Source organism: Calonectris borealis, chromosome 4, assembly GCF_964195595.1.
Source record: "Calonectris borealis chromosome 4, bCalBor7.hap1.2, whole genome shotgun sequence".
NCBI lineage: Eukaryota > Metazoa > Chordata > Aves > Procellariiformes > Procellariidae > Calonectris > Calonectris borealis.
The window spans coordinates 30,921,843-30,940,764 of NC_134315.1; the positions used below are offsets into that span (position 1 = coordinate 30,921,843).

At 39.8% G+C, this 18,922-nt stretch overlaps 1 protein-coding gene across 12 annotated transcripts in view; it reads left to right on the forward strand.

Moving 5' to 3' along the window:
• Positions 1 to 3,398: 3,398 nt before the first annotated feature.
• The window catches only part of FIP1L1 (factor interacting with PAPOLA and CPSF1), a 43,989-nt gene continuing 28,465 nt past the window's right edge, over positions 3,399 to 18,922 (forward strand). For 2 of the 12 annotated variants that reach the window (XM_075149084.1, XM_075149087.1), the window contains exons 1-9: positions 3,493 to 3,692; positions 4,502 to 4,541; positions 6,960 to 7,017; positions 10,521 to 10,624; positions 12,794 to 12,855; positions 13,053 to 13,160; positions 14,309 to 14,439; positions 14,719 to 14,787; positions 17,074 to 17,183. In XM_075149084.1, the coding sequence (XP_075005185.1) occupies positions 3,611 to 3,692; positions 4,502 to 4,541; positions 6,960 to 7,017; positions 10,521 to 10,624; positions 12,794 to 12,855; positions 13,053 to 13,160; positions 14,309 to 14,439; positions 14,719 to 14,787; positions 17,074 to 17,183 (764 nt within the window). In that variant the 5' untranslated portion in view covers positions 3,493 to 3,610. Of the gene's footprint in view, positions 3,693 to 4,501; positions 4,542 to 6,959; positions 7,018 to 10,520; positions 10,625 to 12,793; positions 12,856 to 13,052; positions 13,161 to 14,308; positions 14,440 to 14,718; positions 14,788 to 17,073; positions 17,184 to 18,922 lie in introns of all 12 variants that reach the window. The other 10 variants (XM_075149092.1, XM_075149094.1, XM_075149090.1 and 7 more) reach the window with 9 other exon arrangements.

The following is an 18,922-nucleotide window of genomic DNA, read 5'->3' on the forward strand; positions in this document are numbered from 1 at the left end:
TGCTGTGTTGGTATCTTTGTCATACGAAAGAACAACTGTTTTGCTGATACTTTTTTCAATGTACAGCACTGGAAAGGTGAAACTTCCATCACTGTTCCGTGTCCTATAATTCCGTATTTCTTGTGTTAGCATTAGCAAATCCCGTGGTTGATGAGCTAGCAACAAGACATATTCTAATAAATGCAACTTTTATGATATACAGTTGGAGACATATGACAAATTAATTTAATTCCATTTCTCCTTTAAAAAGCTCTTGATCCCAAAACCAGTTTCAAAGCCAACTAGAAAAAATGCCATAATATGCATCTACAGTTTCTTCTCCCCAGAGAATGGACAGCTCGCTTGCAAATCTGTATTCTACATAGTATTTCACTTGGGCAACCTCCTTAGTTCAGAATGAGGAGGATTCTTTTTCTGACATAGTGGGATTATCAGCAATAACAAAAAGATAAATGATTTAATTAGTTCATCCACTATCTTAACTAATCTTCTTGGGTCTCTTGCAGGTTCAGCTGGTTTCAGAACACTGAAAAACATGAATAATGTGGAATCACCAGATTTCCAGTAATGAAATTAAATCCTCTCCTTCCAGTCTGCTTCATGCACGTTCCTACCCCTCTTCCAAACTCAGACTTATGTCTTTGTGCTGTTCCAACCCCAATCTGTTATTTTAACCTTAGGGCATATAACTTTATGATGCTAGAAAAATATGTAAGGTAATAGCCTTCTTGACTATTTTGATTTGAAAAATGAATGCCAAGAAAGGATTTGGGATGGTTAACCACTGGGCCCCTGGGCTTATACACGAGTAGAATTATCCTCCTCTCAGGCTGAATTACCTCGGAGATTATATATCTCTGAGCTTTTGCTTTATGCTTGAGTGCCATGGACAAAAGCTAGATATATTATGGCTTGTCCAACTCTTTAGTTACCATTTTTAAAAGGTTGGGGTTTTTTTCAGACATATTGTCAAAACAGCAGATGCTTTTTTAAGAAAACAAATAGCTTTTTTACTTTATACATACTGTATAGATTGCAACCAATTCTGCATATGCCAATGTTGAAAAAAGGGATTACTAGCCAGAAGACAAAATTAGGTTAATCAGTTTAACGCATAGTGGTTAAATTACAAAACAAAATTATCTAAGTAGTTTTTACAGCTTATTTTATCCCATGTGCAAATTGACAACTACTGTGTTAGAAAAAGAACTGTATAAAAGGGTTCCCGTAAACTTCATCTCTTCTTGTGGCTTTCTGGAGTGTAACCCATGAGTCAGATGTTTATGCAGCTCACAAAGGCGTCATCTTCTGTCCTTGGCCTTTTAGCTACTCAGGGCCTAGGGAGAAGCCTTTTTTTCAGGCCCCAACTGCTGCTCTCCCTCTGCGCAGCAGTAAGGAGAAACTGCAAGGTCCCTTGCGGAGGCTGGGACTGGTGGGAGTTTTGATCTTTGAGGGCAGAAGTTAAAATGCCATCTAGGCCAGCATGCTGTCCTTGGAAACAAAGCAAGAAACAGGTTCAGAGCACCCTCTGTGTCCAAACAGAGCCAGAGGTGGGTAAAGATCTTCCTGGGAGCGGTGGAAGGCTGGCATCTATTTTCAGGACTTAGCCTTCTTGTGCCAGCTTCCAGTGTTCAAGATGCTCAAGCTGTTCAAGATGGATTTTTATGTGACCACCAGCTCAATGAGATGTCTATTTAAAGGTTTCTACAAGGAAAACTGCTTTGAGGATCTGCATTGATGTATTTTAAGAGATCTGATGTTCTACACCTACTCCTGATTTCTCTTTTTGTTTTCCACAAACATATTTTCTTTCTTCTTCCTTGTGTCTGCAGTCAAAGGAAACGATTGGAGTTCTACCGTGTCCTTTAATGTCGGCCAGAAGTGTGTTAAATGGCCAAGTAAACAAAACAGGAATGAAAATGAAGAAAAATACTGATGCCCAGTAAGAGGTACTACAATACAAATTTGTTTTATGAGAAACAAGCGTCTAGAAATGTTTTGGGTGGAAAAACACTTTGCTGTCTCTCCTACTGTATAAAGAAAATGGTATTGCATGATGAAAACCTACCCAATTATACCATATAATTCATGATCTGTATATGATACTCAAGCATTTAATTTCAGGGAAAAAAATGCCTTTTGAGAAGGTAGCTTGTTCATGTGAACTCCAGTGACGTGTCGTGCCATATATGAAACTTTAAAACAAGGTTCTCTATGCAGGCTATTCAAAGAATAAGCTTCCCCCACCCAGAGTTGTGATGTGTTTATCATATGGTCAAGCCCTCTGGTCTGATTTTTCCACAGGCTGTCTGTCCTGTCCATTTCCACAGGATGTCCTTCACAAACATCCTAAGACGCTGAACACATTTGTACACATAACTGCTCAAAACTTGTTTTGACAGTTGTTACTTAAATTTTCTAACAAATCTTGCAGTTGTTAATGCAGCATTCACAGATGTAAAGTGAGAAAATCACCAGTAAAAATGGCTTGCTACTTCCCACCACTCTTAAAATAGAGCAATTTCTTCATGAAATGCACAGTTACACTCCGGAACATTCACAGCACACCATGAATATTAAACTCTTCCTGGAGCTAAAAATAAAATTAGGCGATTTGTGGAGGAAAAAGTAAAATCTATAAAGAGTTGTTAAACTTAAAAATATTACCTCCAGCTGGGAGAGTCCCTGAGCTGAGAGCTAGGACAGTACTAGCAGAAGTAGCAGCGTGTTTACCCAGCGGTTACGCTCCCCCCTGGCAGCTGCCATCAGCCGCCAGTGGAAGCACGGCACTGGACTGCACGTGTGTTTGGCCAAGTCCTGCTTCTGGAGATGGGCGAGGATGTCCCGGACGAGATCGCCACGCTGCCGGTGATCCCTGCTGAGCAGACGGACTGGCGTTTGGGGATGCAGAAGAGCGCAAGGACCGCCGAACGCAGCGGAGACAAAGGGCAGCGAGAGGAAGGCAAGGCGGCTCTCCCAGGCACGCCGCGCCTCGGGAGGGTGGGGAAGGCAGAGCCGAGGTGAGTCCCGGCGACTGGCAGCGCACAGCGCGGGGGACCGGCCGTGCGAGCCCAGCCCGGGCAGCGGGGTCGGCGCCGCGAGCAGGGCAGCCCCGGGGCTGGGCCCGGCCTGGCCGCACGGCCGCTCTCCCCCTTCCCCTCCGGCCTGGCCCGCTCCTCCCGCGGGCAGCCAGGAGGCCCCTCCGCTTCTCCCCACTCATGGCCCCCGGCCCGGCAGGGCCCCTCGGGGAGCGGAGGGCGCCGGGCCGCGCCCGGCCACGTCCCCTCGCCGGCCGCCCGCCCTCCCTGCGCGGCCGGGCGCCGCCGGGCCGCCCCCCGCGTGCCCATGCCCAGGGCGCCGCGGGGCCGGGCCGGGCCCGCTTCCTGTGCGTGTCACTCACTCGGCGGGGGAGGGGAAGCGCCGAGCAGGCGGCGGCGGTTCCTCCGCGAGCGGTGGCGTTTGGCCGGGCGGACGCTCGCAACCCCCCGGCCGCCGCCCGGTCGCGGCCTGAGGCGCCGGCGGAGGCGCGGGGCGGCGCGGCGGTGCTGCCCAGAGGCAGGAGGCCCCGGCGCCGCCGGGCCTGGGCCCTCGCGTCCCGCGGGAGGCGGCCATGTCTACCGGCGAGGTGGAGCGGCTGTCGACGGACCTCGGCGGAGCCGCCGGGGACGAGGAGGAGGAGTGGCTCTACGGCGGTACGGACCTTCCCAGACCCCCATCCCCAGCCCGCCTCCCCCGCACGCCGGCCCGGCGCTGTGCTCTGCCCCGGCGCCGCGGCAGGCTGGGGGTGTGGGTAGGCCGCGGCGTGCGCCGCCTCACCAGGCCGGCCCACGGCTGAGCGCGACCTGCACCTGCCCGCCGAGCCGGGCTGGCCGGCGGCTGTTTAAAAGGGTCCCCCCCGTCCCGCCACCCCCGCAGCTGCTCAGTCCCCTCCTCCTGGCCAGCCCTCCGGCGGTGCCGTCCCGGGCCTGTGCGCGGCCCCCTCCCCGCCGCGGCGGTGGCTGCCTGCCCCCTCCCCCGCGGGCGCTCGGCTGCCGGTCCCCGAGGCGCTGAGGGTCTCCCGGCCCCTCTGACCTGGCCGTGCAGGCCGAGGCGTGCTGGGCCTCCGCGGCGGGAGGTCCGCATGGCGCTCCTGCCCCACACGCACCCCTGGGGCAGCCGAACCTCTCCCCAGTACCCCCCTACCCGGGCTCCCAGCGTTGGAGTACTGAAGCAGCCTTAACCTTTTATGCATAAACTTTCTTTACAGCTTTAGGGACTTTCTTTACGTTCGAATCATAATGAAACCTGTAAACTAAACCCTGCTGCTGTGATGGACCTGTCAGTACAGAGCACTGTGGGGGCTCTGGGGTCTGCTCGACTGATTTCACAATTGAAACGTTATGAAAATGTCTCAATAGTAAACTGAAGAGTTGCCTAATAATCTGCATGGCAAGATATCTCTCACAGTTTGTTTTCAGGGGATTTTATTCTTAGTTACTGTGTTTCTTTTCTCTTTTGGTAGATGAAAATGAAGCAGAGAGACCAGAGGAAGAAAAAGCCAGGTGAGTATGTTGACAACTGGAAGTCCTGAAGCGTGGCTGCACAAAAATTGTGTTCATTACATTCTTCTTCCCAGCTGCTTGAAAGTCCGCAGCGCCTGAACACACTCTGGTGTCTTTGAAAATCCCCTTAAGATAGTCTGTTTGGTCTGCTAGAATGACTTGGCTTTTCCGTGAAATGGTTTTACCTGTGAAATTGGGACACTTGAATATGAAAGTTATTTTAAGTTTTAACTGCATGGACAGCAATAGCCCCTCACAAAATGCCAACAGGTCTTTTATTTCTGTAATCATTGTGCTTTGCAGTCTTAATAAGGGATCAGGACTTCATTTGTCCTAGAAAATTTAGAAATTAAAAGACAGCCTGTTTCCCAAAGAGTTTACAATGCAGTTACAAAAAGAGGAATACGAGGAAGCAGTGGAAGATTACCAGCTAGTTGGATGTGCAGGTCGCTTAACATATCTGCTTAGGGTTTTGGGGTTGTTTTTTTCTATTAGTAAGAGAGTATTTGCAAGAAATTTAGAAAAAGCTTTCAAGTATTTGGGGGAGCCTGCCTGGGTTATAAGGAGCTGTATGAAAGAAAGCACAAAGATGCTTCTTTGAAAATCTTTGTGGAGGTTGATAGCAAGGATGGAGGTTGGTAGCAAGGACTGACTGGAAAGGGGAATCAGTCTCTTGTACTGAATGAAAGAAGTCTCACAATTGATAAACTATGGAAATTGTTGATTGTCAAGATAAATTAAACAAATAAAAGGGAAGCCAATGCAAAAAACCATGTATTGCTATTTTCTATAAATGCTTCCAGTCAACTGAGGTTTTTTCAATGCGAACTCTTGAATTTAGTTACCCGTGGTGGACTTCTTGTCCATAAGCTTGCTCAGTTGCTTTTTTGAACTGATGTCAACTTTTGACAGGCACAGTGTGATACAGCAGTAATGACCTCCGCCACTTGACTACATACGATACCGTTTTGAAGCAGCTACTAGATGCAATTACTTGATTCCCATTAGTTCTTGTGGTATAAGAAACAGAGTTGTTTCTTGTCACCTTTTCCATGTCACTTAACAGTTTTCTAGACCTCTCTTGCATTCGTCTTGAATCATCTCTTTTCCAGGACAAAGAATTCTAATTATTTATTTGCTCTTTATTTTGAAGCTATTCCATATCAAATGATTCCTTGTGTTCAGTTACTTTTTCTTGACCTGGCACCTTTTGTTAGTATTACTGTTGTTTAAGAAAATTATTTGCATTGCAAATGCAAATGATCTCTAGAAACAGTGGTGTTTTATTCCAGTTTCTGGTCAATAGTGTCTAGCTTGGCATTTGGCTGCCTCAACCCATAGCTGTGGACTAAAAAGCATAACAAATGGTAGCTTATGCATCTTATGAGTTGTGTTTGGAATTCTGGAAGTGTGGTAGCAGTTTACCTGTTAAAAGTTTTGGTCTCTGGCCTCCCAGTTTTGGCATTCTTCGTATATATAAAAATGTGAGGTTTTATTCAGGTTGTGTAGCTAGTCTGTCATTTTACTGGGTGATGAAGTGAAATGGGCAAGCTTGAATCCTGGGGCCATACCTGGGCTGTGTTGGGTTTTGGTGCAACGCTCATGAGTGGGTATTTTGCCAACAGAAGACGGGATCAAAATCATTCTATTCAATAAAAATTGGCAGTTGCTCAGTCCATTTCAGAAATACCTTTTCAGTGAAAGAATATTGTTTCTAAATGGCTCCCTCCTTACTCTGCTATTTGTGATGCAACATCCTAACAGTTAATGGAACTGTGGAAATTAAAATATTGCCGTGTAAGAAACAGCAGTAGGTAAGCTCAGTGAGACAGCTCATTTGCATGGATTTGACAGTGCTGTTCATTTTAGATGGACCAGTAATTTTAAAATTTTTACAATTTTCGGTCTACAGTTAAAATATAATTGAATTAATCATTGAATTGTAGCTATTCCATATGGTGGAAGAAAATTTCACAATGCAGATGCGGGAATTTTCATTCAGTGCAGCATTACCTATGGGTATTTAAATGTTTTTTCCATTATGTCTTTGAAAAGCGTCAGTCTGCAGGGGAAAAAAAAAAAAGCTGTTATTCTCCCTTCATATAGTATGAAAGATTTCACTTTGATTCCAAAAGAGGATCCAGGTGTAGTGCCTTATTACTTCCAACTATTCTACAAACATCCAGTTAGTATGATTTATGATAGCTAAATGTTATCCTGCTAATATAATGTTATATTCATCTAGAAATTTTTTGAATAAATTAATTTTTTTTTTTTAAATTAATGCAGAAGATAGCTGGAGCTTTGGCTCTTCTCTGGAATGATGTAGCAAGGCTTTTTTCATCATTAGCTGATATGTGTGAAATAATATGTGCATAAATACCTAGTTTCATCTTTTCCTGTTTGTTTTTGTTTAAGTGCTCCACCCCCACCTGGAAATGAAGAGGAAGCTGCAGAAAATGGCGTTGTGAAAACGGTAGTTTTAAATGTGTTTTTGAAATACTGCTTTAATTTGTTTTGATTTATGGAGTATTCGTAATTTGGCTAGGACTTACAATTAAATGAATTAATGTGTAAGTGTGTGCCTTTGATTTTATTTTTTCTGAAAGGTGTTCGACACTATCTGCAGAAGGTCTAGAAATTACTAAATTAGGAATCCAATTTCCAGCTGCAGTCCACTTTTTAAATCTAACTTACAGAAAATAAATGAATAGTACTTCCAGTTTTTTGGGGGAGAAAGACAGTGCTTCAAGACAGCTGTCTTTTCTCAGAGGCATCCTTTTCAAAATGATAAGCTCTCTATTTTTCCTCACTGATAGGAAAAGAAAATCCTCTGATTATTTTTCTTTTTTGAACGTGACAAACAATCAGCATTTGCAGAACTGTGTGACGATATGGATCAAGAGATGAATTACACATGCCTTTCAGAGGCAACATAACAGACTTCTTTGGTAGTAGTCTTCAATATTCAGTATGTCTTATAACTTCAGTGTTAGTATGATGAAGGAAAGGACCAGGAAATGAAATTTACCATTGCAGTGTTGATAAAAGGCCTCCGTTTACTGTGAATGGGAACAGTTTAAATCTGTTCTGTGAAAAAATTGTAATTTTACTTCAGGTTATATCTTGCAAGAATTCTCTTAAGTGATGCAGAAACCATTATCATATTTGTGCAAGTTTTAGGACTGGCCTCTCTGGAAAGTATTTTTTTTTTCAGTAAGTCTAATTCTTTATTTATGAAAGATATTACAACTTATTTAAAGTTGCAGAAAAAAAAACTTATAAAAACTTAAAAAACTTATTTCAGTTGTTTAAACTGAAAAGCTCTTTATTTTAAGTGCACCAAAGGCTTTTTGTGCTGATGCTAATACTGTAAGTGGTCAGTAGATTTAATATGTTAGGGACAAGGAGACAATAGTATACTTTTTTGGACTTGCTGATTTTAAAGTATTTCTGAAAATCCTCATTGACACAGTTTCCTTGTACTTGCATATATTTGTATTTGTCACCTATATAAAGCCTAGCATTGTTAGGATATCATTAGAACATCTCCATAAAATTGAGAACTTCATGGTAAAAGGTGCACATGAAGGGTTAGTAGCAACCTAGAAAAATGGTTCAAGTTAGTTGAATAAGAGAAGGTGAATGTTTCTGTCAGGAGGGAACTAAGAAATCATTGTTTGTAAGTGAAATTGGTTTTGTTTGAAAAGGTACGTGCTCCAGGCAAAATTTCATTTTATGTTCGATGCATTTGTAATGGCTCTCTGCTGTGTGGGTTGCCTGGTGTGTGAGAGAGTGGTGAACTTGTACTTTTCAGCAGTGGGGCATTGAAAGACTGACTTCTGTCTTCAGCTGTCATTTACAGTATATCTATACTGATCTAGACTCCCCTCTCCCCCCCCCTTGATGAGACTCTTAATTGTTTTGTAAATTATATTAATGTTGTATAGCAAGGATGAACTGCACTCCAACATCTTATCTTCTATGCAGTTGCTTATTTTTGTCTAATTTATGTACCAGGCAAGTTAATAGACGGTATAATAGATAAGGGCTAGAGCTCAGCTTTGCTTGGATAACTGCAGGCTACCTGGGCAGAATCAACTTGCCTTCGGTATGTTTAGCCTCTTGCTGAAGGATTCAACGCGTATGTGAATAAGGGTGATCTGGTTGATAAAGTTCACTTGGATTGCACAAAGTTCTTGAAGAAATTCCTCACCAAAGGATTTTAAGAAAACTAAGCAGCTATAGGATGAGTCCCACATGGATAATTGATGTGTAAAAGATAGAAAACAGAGGGTAGAAGTAAAGGTTCAGTTTTCACAGTGAAGGAAGGTCACCTCCAGTGGGGATTCTCTGGAATGTTGTGCATAACCTGTGCTGTTTAATGTGTTTATAAATTACTTGGAAAATGGGTGAGTTGTGGGATCACAAGTTTTCTGATGTTACAAAGTTATTCAAGATAGTAAGAACAAGGACTATCTGTGAAGAACTGACTGGTTAATAAATGGTTATTGAAAATCTGTATAGAAAAAGAAGAGTGATGTTCATGGGTGGAAAAACGGGTTTACAAATAAAATGGTGGTCTGTGAGCTGATCATTACCACTTAGGAGGGACGCACTAAGATATGTAGAAAGACCCATGAAATTGACGGTTGAGTGCTTGTCTGAAGTCTAAAAAGCAGTTAAACATTGGGATGTAGCAGAAAATGAATAGAGAACAAAACGGAAGATATCATTATACCATAAATTCATGGTTCAGTTGCACCCTGAATTCTGTGTGCCATTCTGTTCCCCTCACATTGTGAAGGCTTTACTTCAACTGAAAAAAGTTGAGAGAAGAAGAGCAGCAAGAGTAATTGAGGTAGCTTCCATACAAGGAATGGCTGAGTAGGCAAGGACTTCTAAGCCTGGAGGACAGGCATACGTAGGATATGATGGACACTAACAAAATCACGTGTGGAGATTATAAGTAAGGATTGACTCCTCACCGTCCCTTCCATATGAGAGCTGAGACTGTTAAATGAAAGTCATAGGAGCCAGGATGAAAACAAATAAAAGAGGTTGGATCTTCATGCAATAGACAGTGCTATGGAACTCCTTGCCAAAGAGAATGTCGCTGCTGGGAGTTTATATGAGTCCAAGGGAAGTCTGGGCAAGTACTTGAGAGAAAGATCGTTTGAGGGTTACTAAATAGACAAACCATAACTGGCTTAGGAAATGCCCCGAGCTGATAATGATAAGCAGCTGAAAGAGTGTTAGGGAGGAGCGTCATATGTGTTTGCCCTGTTTTTTCTCTCCCCTATGGTCTCTGGGAGGGGAAGACCAAAACAAAACACCAGACAAACCCAAAACACTGGACTCTTGGTATGAACCGGCATGACTATTTTATTTACCAACAACTTTGAATGCGATGGGACAGAACAGCAGGCAGTGTGCTCTTCTATCTGTTTTTTCAGCCTGTTCGCTGAAAAATCTCATGTATTTTATATAGTTTACTGATGCTAGGAACTGAATAGATTTCTCTGAAGCGTAGTGGTCTTCTACAACTGGAAAAACATTTATCTGAGTTACTCTGGATATGTAATTGAGGATGGCAAGAGACTAGTCTTACATGTCTTTAAGTTCTTTCCTGAATGACAAGATAAGAGTAGAACCAGTGTGTGTGAGCTAGATAGAGGGAAGAAGGATATTAGGTAGTGGAAACTCTTTTATGCTTATTTAGGAAATGTCATGTTTCAGAAACAGAACTTAGTATTAAAGATACTTCTCTATTTTGATCCAGATGCTTCAGATACTTGTAGCATTTCAGCAGATGAGCCTCCTAAATCTACTGTTAATGCTATTCAGTTCTGAGGTCTAGGAAAAGGAGAATTTTCTTCTTTCGAAGATTTCTAGAACAGATAGTTTTGTCTGGATTATTTTTCCACTGTAAAGGTAAGTGACTGCTTTTTGTCTAAGCAACGACTTTTTCTTTCGTAGAAGGTGGCAGAGGCTGAGGATGACAGTGATAGTGATAGTGATGATGATGAAGATGATGTTCAAGTCACCATAGGGGATATTAAAACAGGAGCTCCACAGTATAGGTAAGTTATTTGCAAACATTAACTGGGGGAACTTTCAAGATTACATTTAATTATCAATTCAGGCTTTTTAATACTTGTCAGTGTCAAATTGTATGCATAGTTAGTCTCAATTTATAGTGACTTGAAAACAAAAAAGTGAAATGAAATCAATGAAATGTCTTAAAGGAAGACCTGTTATACGATTTGTTTTCAGATTTTGAGAAATAATTGTATTAAGTTTGTAAAGTAGAGAGTCTTGTTTTTTATTATGGAATGGCTATATTACATAGCATTTTTAGGGTCATTATTGTGATGGTGAAATTTCTGTTGCAAATGGTAGAGTGATAAGCACAGAGAACATTGGAAACATTTGTCCTTGGTCCTGTTTGTAATGGATGCAGTTCTAATTAGACCTCTATAGTTTCAATTCCTATTGATGTTCTCAAATAAGATTTTAATGTACTTCAGGATGGAGCCGCCAGTCTCTGGAGATAATTTCTCAAGATCATGATTTAGGCATTTGTACCATACAAGAAATTTTTTGCTACTGTTATTGCCCCATATCCCTTCTTCTCTTGATAAAGGGCTTGTTTTTCACTCAACACTTTTGAACAGTGTTAATTTTACCCAAAGTTATGAAATACTATTTTTCATTACATGGAAGTTTTCTGAGGGAAGTGGTTTGCTTGTTTGTCTTGGCAATCCTAATGTTTTTATGCTTATTAAACCCAGAGTTACTAGGGCGTCATTTCTTAATAGAATTATCACAGGTCTGCAGGTAGGTCTGACTCATGTATATTATTGTGTTTTTAACTTCAGAATGCAGGTGGTTTACTCATTTTTGAAACATAATATTTTTAAACTTTCAGTATTTCATATCCTAAACTAACTGTGCGAATCAACGTGATATAAAAAATAGCAATTCTTTCAGTTCTTTATTTGTCTGCTTTCAATAACTTGCAGTATGCTTGTGGTGTAGGCAGTGACCTCAAATCTTGTGAGACTAAAGCAAAACTACATTTATATTCTCAGTGGATTTGCTGGTGTCTTTCCATGAGTACAGAAAACAATGAGCAGATGATCCTAAATCTAATTAGAGTAGAAAGTTTTATGTAGACATGGTTGTTTTCTGAAAAACCTTTTTTCTGGGCAAATTGGACAGAAAGTTCATGGAGGGGCAGTAATCTAAAACAAACTTAACATTGCTGTTCATTTTAACTTCAGTATAACAAGTTCCTTTTATAGGATTAAATGATTTTTCATATAGTAGTCAACTGCTGTTTAAAAAAAACTGTAAGATTTGTTTGACAAAGTCATGCACAAATACAGCATGGCAGATCAGGTTAAATGTTTTGTGTCAGTTTTGTGCTGTTGTAGCACTTGAATGAAAACTAAAATTGCATGGAAATGGTACTGTAAACTATACACTGGCTTCTAATTATATGCTAATCTCATTACATTTATGGGTTGATAACCTCCTGTGAGGATAAGCTACACTGCACGCAAAAGGTAGTGAAAGCCTGCTCTTAATGTTCCAAATGAACACCACTGTAGTTCCTAAGGTAGTTAAATCAGTTCAGTATCTAGATTTCTGAGTGCATTTTTATGAAGAAAGCTCTCAAGTATTTTAGAAAGTGAAATGTTACATACTTTTCTGTTGGCACAAGGATAGGTGATTGCTAGAAGTACATTGAAACAGCCTTTCAGTCATTGTAGAGAAATGCTTGTATTTTCTACTTCTGTACAGATTAAATGGAATAATTACAAAAAGAGAAAAGGATCTGTCTAAACCCTTTATTTTTTTTTTTTTATTTTGTTTTTACTCTAATCCCCAGAGTGTCATCTGTATCCCTAAATGAACTGCATTTTTCCTTTCTCTCTTCTTCTGGTTCTGTCCGTTCTTGTTTCTATCAAGGTCTTTATCCTTTCAACTCAGGAAGAGCGACTGGGACTTGCTTCACAACTGTTTATTAGTTGGAGAAGTTGCTACTGAGCATAGAAAGGTACACTCTCTTCCTCCTAGGCTGATCTCTTTACTTTTACAGTGTTACCAGCTTGGAAAGCTAGAGATTCAGGATGGCGATTGAGCCTGGGTCCAGTTTGTTTCTGGATCTTGCTAACTCTTGTTATGTGTTTTCTTCTGTTTTAAGAGTGTTCTCTGTCTAATTCAGTTTTGTTAATTTCTTTAAGTTACGGAGCGGCACCTGTGAATCTCAATATTAAGACAGGAGGGCGAGCTTATGGATCTTCTGGTAAGAAAATTTACACAGTAATATTAGTAAAAATGCAAAAAAATATTTGATTGTTTTGGATGAAGGAAATAATTTTCACTTCCAAAACTTCTTGATAAATTTAAATCTGACTTTTTATTTCTATTTTAAGTGTGTTACAACTGTTAAAACTATTTGGTAGAGACAGAAGGCTCTAACTTTCTAACTTTTCTTCACAGGTGCAAAAGTTAAAGGGGTGGATCTAGATGCACCAGGGAGTATTAATGGTGTGCCACTTCTGGAAGTAGATTTAGATTCTTTTGAAGATAAACCTTGGAGAAAGCCAGGTAATGTTCTGGTTTACGTTAACTGATATGTAGGTATTCAGTAAGTTATTTTAATAATAATTCCCATTTACTGCATGTAGGTGTTATCTACCCTATAGCTAGAAGATACTGTACAATGTAACTTGGAAAAAGCAACTACGTTACTTGGTGCCTTTGTGCTGTGCCACAGAGTGTGTGGGTGTGCCTTGTTTCTTAGTATACATCCTGCACCCACATCAGCAAAAGGAGACTGTAGGACATGCCCTTTATTTTTTTTTAAATGTATGTATATCCTGAACTCTCCTTGGAAATCTGTATTTCTGTGGAGATTACTGCCATTGGTCTGTGCCATAGAACGGAAGATAAAGTAGAACGGAAAATAGTTCTAGCAGGTTTGAGCATGAAAAATGGTGAAATGTAGCTGCTTGTGCTTCTTTGTGTTCACACATAGATGTCCATAAGCTTTGAAGAAGCAGCTGGTACCACAAGGGTTTTCCACAAGTCTCCTGTGTGTATTGTCTGGTTGGCTCAATTGATTTCGCCAGACTTGTCTAATGCCTGTGTTGGTTGTTGTTTTTTTAGTGGAAGTACATCTTGCTGCTGTGTATAGTTTTTTCTAGTGTTTGTGTATTGCTTTGGCAATGCAACTAGTGTCTACAAAATGGAAAAAAGAAGCCTTTGATAATATTCTGGTGTTTGAACTGTTACATATTGGAAATACATTCTGTGCATTTGAGTTATGTCTGGTCTCTCTCTTACAATAAAAATACTTGGAGGTATCAAACGAAACTAGGAGTCAAAACAAAATGAGGAGTCAAATACAGAACAAGCAAAAGGGAGTGGTTCTTCACTGAACATACAGCAAACCTGTAGAGCTTACATTTATCCTAGTGTAAAGATACAGGGATTATAATATCCTATGATATTCTGTAAGTATCTACTCTTGATCCCTGAGATAAGATGCTAGGCAAGATACCCTTTCTGACTAAATTTTAATGTTTTTATAGTCTTAGCCATGAATACTCTATGGTTACTGAAGTAAGACTGTATTGCATATTGCAGTAGTATGTTTTTAGATCAATGCCTAATCCGTTTTGTATATATGTTCAGGGAGAAAAGAAAAGATGAACTTTGTAATGTCCTAAAAACCTATGCTTTTCTATTTAAAGGGGCTGATCTCTCTGATTATTTCAATTATGGGTTCAATGAAGATACCTGGAAAGCTTACTGTGAAAAACAAAAGAGAATACGAATGGGTCTTGAAATTTTACCAGTTACCTCAACCACAAATAAAATTACGGTAATTAGTACAACTTTTGTGGTATTCTATGTGCTTTTTTCCCTGGAAAGTTGCTTGTGTGTCATAAGCTTGTTGTGCCCAGTTCAGTGCGTTTGTTAGAGTGTGCACCTGACTCCCCACCCCGAGCCTAGAGTGTTCCTGTGTTGCTTCACTGGCAATTTGTGTGGATAGTGTGACAGACTAGCTACAGCTAGATTGCATCTGTACCATTATTCAGATTGTGGCCCATCACTTAAAAGTTGTATGGTATCTTAATGGGCAATGTGTTATTTAACTTAGGCTGAAGACAATGCTATGGAAGTAAGACCAAGTGCAGAGATTCTCGATGGCAGATACCATCTTTTTAAGGTGAATTTTAGTAAACTTTTGTTGGTTGCTCTCATTTTTGTTGAGTATTGCTTCCCATGCCACCACAGACTGATAGAAGTACAACTGAAATGGACATAGCCATTATGTCAAACTCTCATCTTACATCAGTGACTTTCTGCGTATGTCACAAAATGCTGATTAAAAAGTGTTGCTTTGTTCGTCACCCTTCTGCAAGCATGTGAGTTAGTGGCCTGGTGAACTAACAAATTTCCCAGTGAAACTAATTTTTCTTTGTGTGATGGTTTATTTTTGGTTGTAGTGCATTTGTTTGTGCAGATTAAAGAATTCGTGCAGATGTGCTGGGGAAGCTTTTGTAGATTACAGCATGTTTATTTTTCCTGTGGCCTTGTAGCTCTTACTGTGTTTTGTAACACTTATCCTTGGCAACTCTGAGATGTGAAAATCAATCTTCCATATTTTTCTGTTGACCTTTTGGGATTAGATGGCAATAAATCAAGTTATATGTAATATTTGTACGTTTGGAAATGCTGATTTTCAGAGAGCAGAAAAATCTATATGACAGGATTTATCTTAAGGATTGAACATTTTTTTCAACTTCTCGTTTTCTCATTTACTCTTTCATTTGATACTAAAGTTGAAATTAAAATACAAAGGTTATTTATTTTGCTTGTTTTCAATATGTAGTCATTTTTGTTCTTGAACTGTCATTAAAATGACTTGGAACTGTTTGTTGCTTTCTGCTGTATACTCCTGTGACAGAAGTGTCAATTGCAGACAGGTATTTTTGTTTCCCCTCATATGCCACTTGAGGGTATCCAGTCATTTTGACTTTATCTTAGCAAGGACAGATCAGAAGCTCCCTGGGGCTTTTTGCCTTCCTCAATTATCATTATAATAGTGTTATGGAATGGTGGAAATGGTGGGCAATGGGAGTTATCATTTGCAGCTGACTACACTCTCAAACTTCTCTGAACTGTTGTCCTGAAGGAAGAAGGGTAAGTATTCCAAACCAAAGCTTCCCCTATTTCTAGCTCAATATTGACTCTCTGGGGGTCCAGTGATCAAACAGTACAGGTAATAATTGTGTTGTAAGAGTCTGAAGAAGAGTTTGTCATGTGTTTTACAAGGAGTTTACATATAATTATTAAATAATTAACTTTTTTCCCACTCTTCTGAAATACTAAGTCTCATGTAATTTACATGGTATGTTTGGATTAATCTTCTGTAACTGGCAAGACTTTGTCTCCTACATTTTCCAGTTACTCATTAATTAATTGAAGTCTTACAGATTTTTCAGATAAATACTTAAACCAAACCTATTCAGTATTTTTTTTCATGTTTCTGGATTAAGTTGAATTCAGTCTTAACTATTTATGTGTATTTTTGTGGGTTTGGGAAAAAGGTGCCTGTGTTTAGACGTGAGATTCTGCAAAAGCTTAGTAGTTCACTTGCCTACAAGAAGCTGTGAGATCACAGCCTATATGATGTTATACCATGAGTGAACTAGCTATGTAGAGTGATGTAGCGATGTGGTTGGTACAGTGGGAGTGTCTTTAAAAGCCGAATCAGTACAGGTTTGTCTTTAATGCTAACCCATATAGGTTTTTCTTCCATGTATAATGTGCTGATGAAGTCAAACAATACTTGAAGTACTGGCATGAAAGGTCTTGCATAGCTTTAATAACGTGTCTCTGGAATTTTGCAGTACTTCAGAAACAGCAGTATGTTTTTGAAGTATTCAGTCTGAACTAATGAAAAATCTTTAAAGTTTGCCTTTAAAGTGTATGAGGTGACTTCCTGGTATGACTCAGAAATTAAGTGGTTACTAGATCTCATGGTCAGTAAGGCAGACGGAGAATCCACTCAGTTTCTTGTCTCATGTTTTGTTGTTGGGTAGCAGACGTCTTAGATAACTCTGTCATTAAGATTATGAAGATTTTTTTTTTCCAATAAGTATGCTTCTTTTAAAAATTAAGATGTTATTTTGTTCATACAGGAAATTCTACAAGAAAATCAGTTTGGTCTGTTCATGTCCAAATCAAATGCTTGGAAAATAAATATTAAAACTGTCTAATCTTCTCTAATAATTTGTTCTCTGGCGTATTCCTTCTTACATATATTAAACACAGTACTTAAGTAATATATCCTTATAAAATATGGAATTTTACTAACTGTGCAAAGGTGACAGTTTTTAAAAAATCTGGTTGAAGTTGGACTGTCTTTTTGTGTTGGCTATGTGCTGTGTTGAGTGTTGGGGCTACTATACTTCTGAGGTTAAACTAATGATGAAACATTATTTTGAAGGTACAGCAGGGCAGAACTGGAAATTTGGAGAAAGAGTTGGCAGTGCAGTCGACCAAAGCTGATTTCACATCTCCTCCTGCCTTATTCAAATCAGGAATTCCAACAAACAGGTCAGTTAGAGAGTTGTAACACAAGACCAAAAAACTTTTTATACTGTATTTGAAGTTCATGATTTTTGTAGGAAAAAAGGAAAATCTGTTTCTGTAACAGGTAGAAATGAGGGGAAGAGTGATCCTAAACACTTTTAGCCTTCAGTCACCATTATGCATGAATGCTGTGCTACCTTCTTGGCTATTCAGGAAAGTAGAAGGAAAGGGGAGAAAAACCAGCAGGACCAAATAATGAGGCAGCTATAAAAATGCAGGTGTTGATGTATGACACCATGTTTTTTCTGTAGAATTAGATTGGCCAATAAAATGTTTCTATCTAGTGTCTTTATGGGTATTAGCTAACACTTTTCAGTTAAACAAGGCGGAATCAGACAGCTATGACTTCAACAACTGGAAGGATTCCTGGAAGCCAGTCTCTTTCCTGCAAGGTAGCTTTAGCTTCTCTGTATTTGAATATTTTACTACACTTTCTTTGAAATGAGAGAAATTATTTCCTTACTAGAGTTTCTTCCCCTTCTTCTCCCAGCCCCAGGCTTTAATAAGTTCTGTCCTTTATATCTAAGCTACTGCTGTTTGATACCCGGCACTTGGCTTAGGGTGAATCCATGCTTCTGCTTTACTTTAGTTATCAAGTAATCCTGTTTAGGAGTTTTCCTTCTGTGCAAATTAAAAGCCGTTGTATTATAAATGATGGTAAGAGAGGTAGAGCAGGTTGTAAGCCTTCGTCATCAACAGTTAGATTAGCATCTGACTTGTCTTTACTGCTGCATCCATAAGTACCTTGACTAATTCAGAGGCACTCATGTTCAATTATTCCATCCTTTAAGAGTCAGTTCAATACCCAAATACATTTCTCTTGGGTGAGGAAAAAAAATCTTGCTTGATACTCTTGCCTGCATTTTTCTTTCACTCCTAGAATATTCCTCTGGGTAGCCTAAATTCTTCTCTGAGGTATCAGGTTATACTGCCCTGTTTTTAGTAGATTTTAGTTCTTTTTTTTCCATTTTTCTTTGTCTAAGAAGTAGAAAAAGTCTTCCAAACTTTGTACCGACCCTGTAATTATTTTTTTTTACTTTTCTTTTCTGAATTGCTTCTGATGTGTGATGTTCTTGTAAAAGAGTTCTCAAAATTGAATGTACTCTTCACAGGGTAAGGATTCCAAATCTGTATCTGGTACAGGTTCTGTTAGAGGATTTCAATTCTTTATGCATCTCATTGGTGGACAGAGAATCTCTAAAATACTTTAGAAAGTAGTTAATGACCAGGATATTGAAATGCAGTTAATGTAGAAAAAATGCATTGCGTAAATTCTGTGATTCTGTGAAATTTGCATTTGTTGTGAGAAAGCTTAATAGAGTAAGGTCATACATGTGCATAGTGTAGGCTTCATAAGTAAAATCTTTGTTGTATGCTCCAGCTAGGATAAATCCATCTTACCATAGATAGTTTTTATACCATATTTTTATGTGATGCTTTTTTTTTTCTGCCTGAAGTTAGCAATCCCAAGTTTAAGTGACCATCTTTCTGATTTTTAAAGGTTTAAAGTCAGTATATTGGTTGTTAGTCAGGGCTTTCCTGAGAAACTTAAGACGTGTCTGTTTTCTCCAGGAACTAAGTTTACCTTAGCAAAGGTTGGGAAACCCATATATCTTTAAGAATGAGAAGCCAGTAAGTGAAGTTGGTCTGTTGTGTAGATAAAGAGGAAACAAAATGGTGCATTTCCAGTTGTATCACTTGTG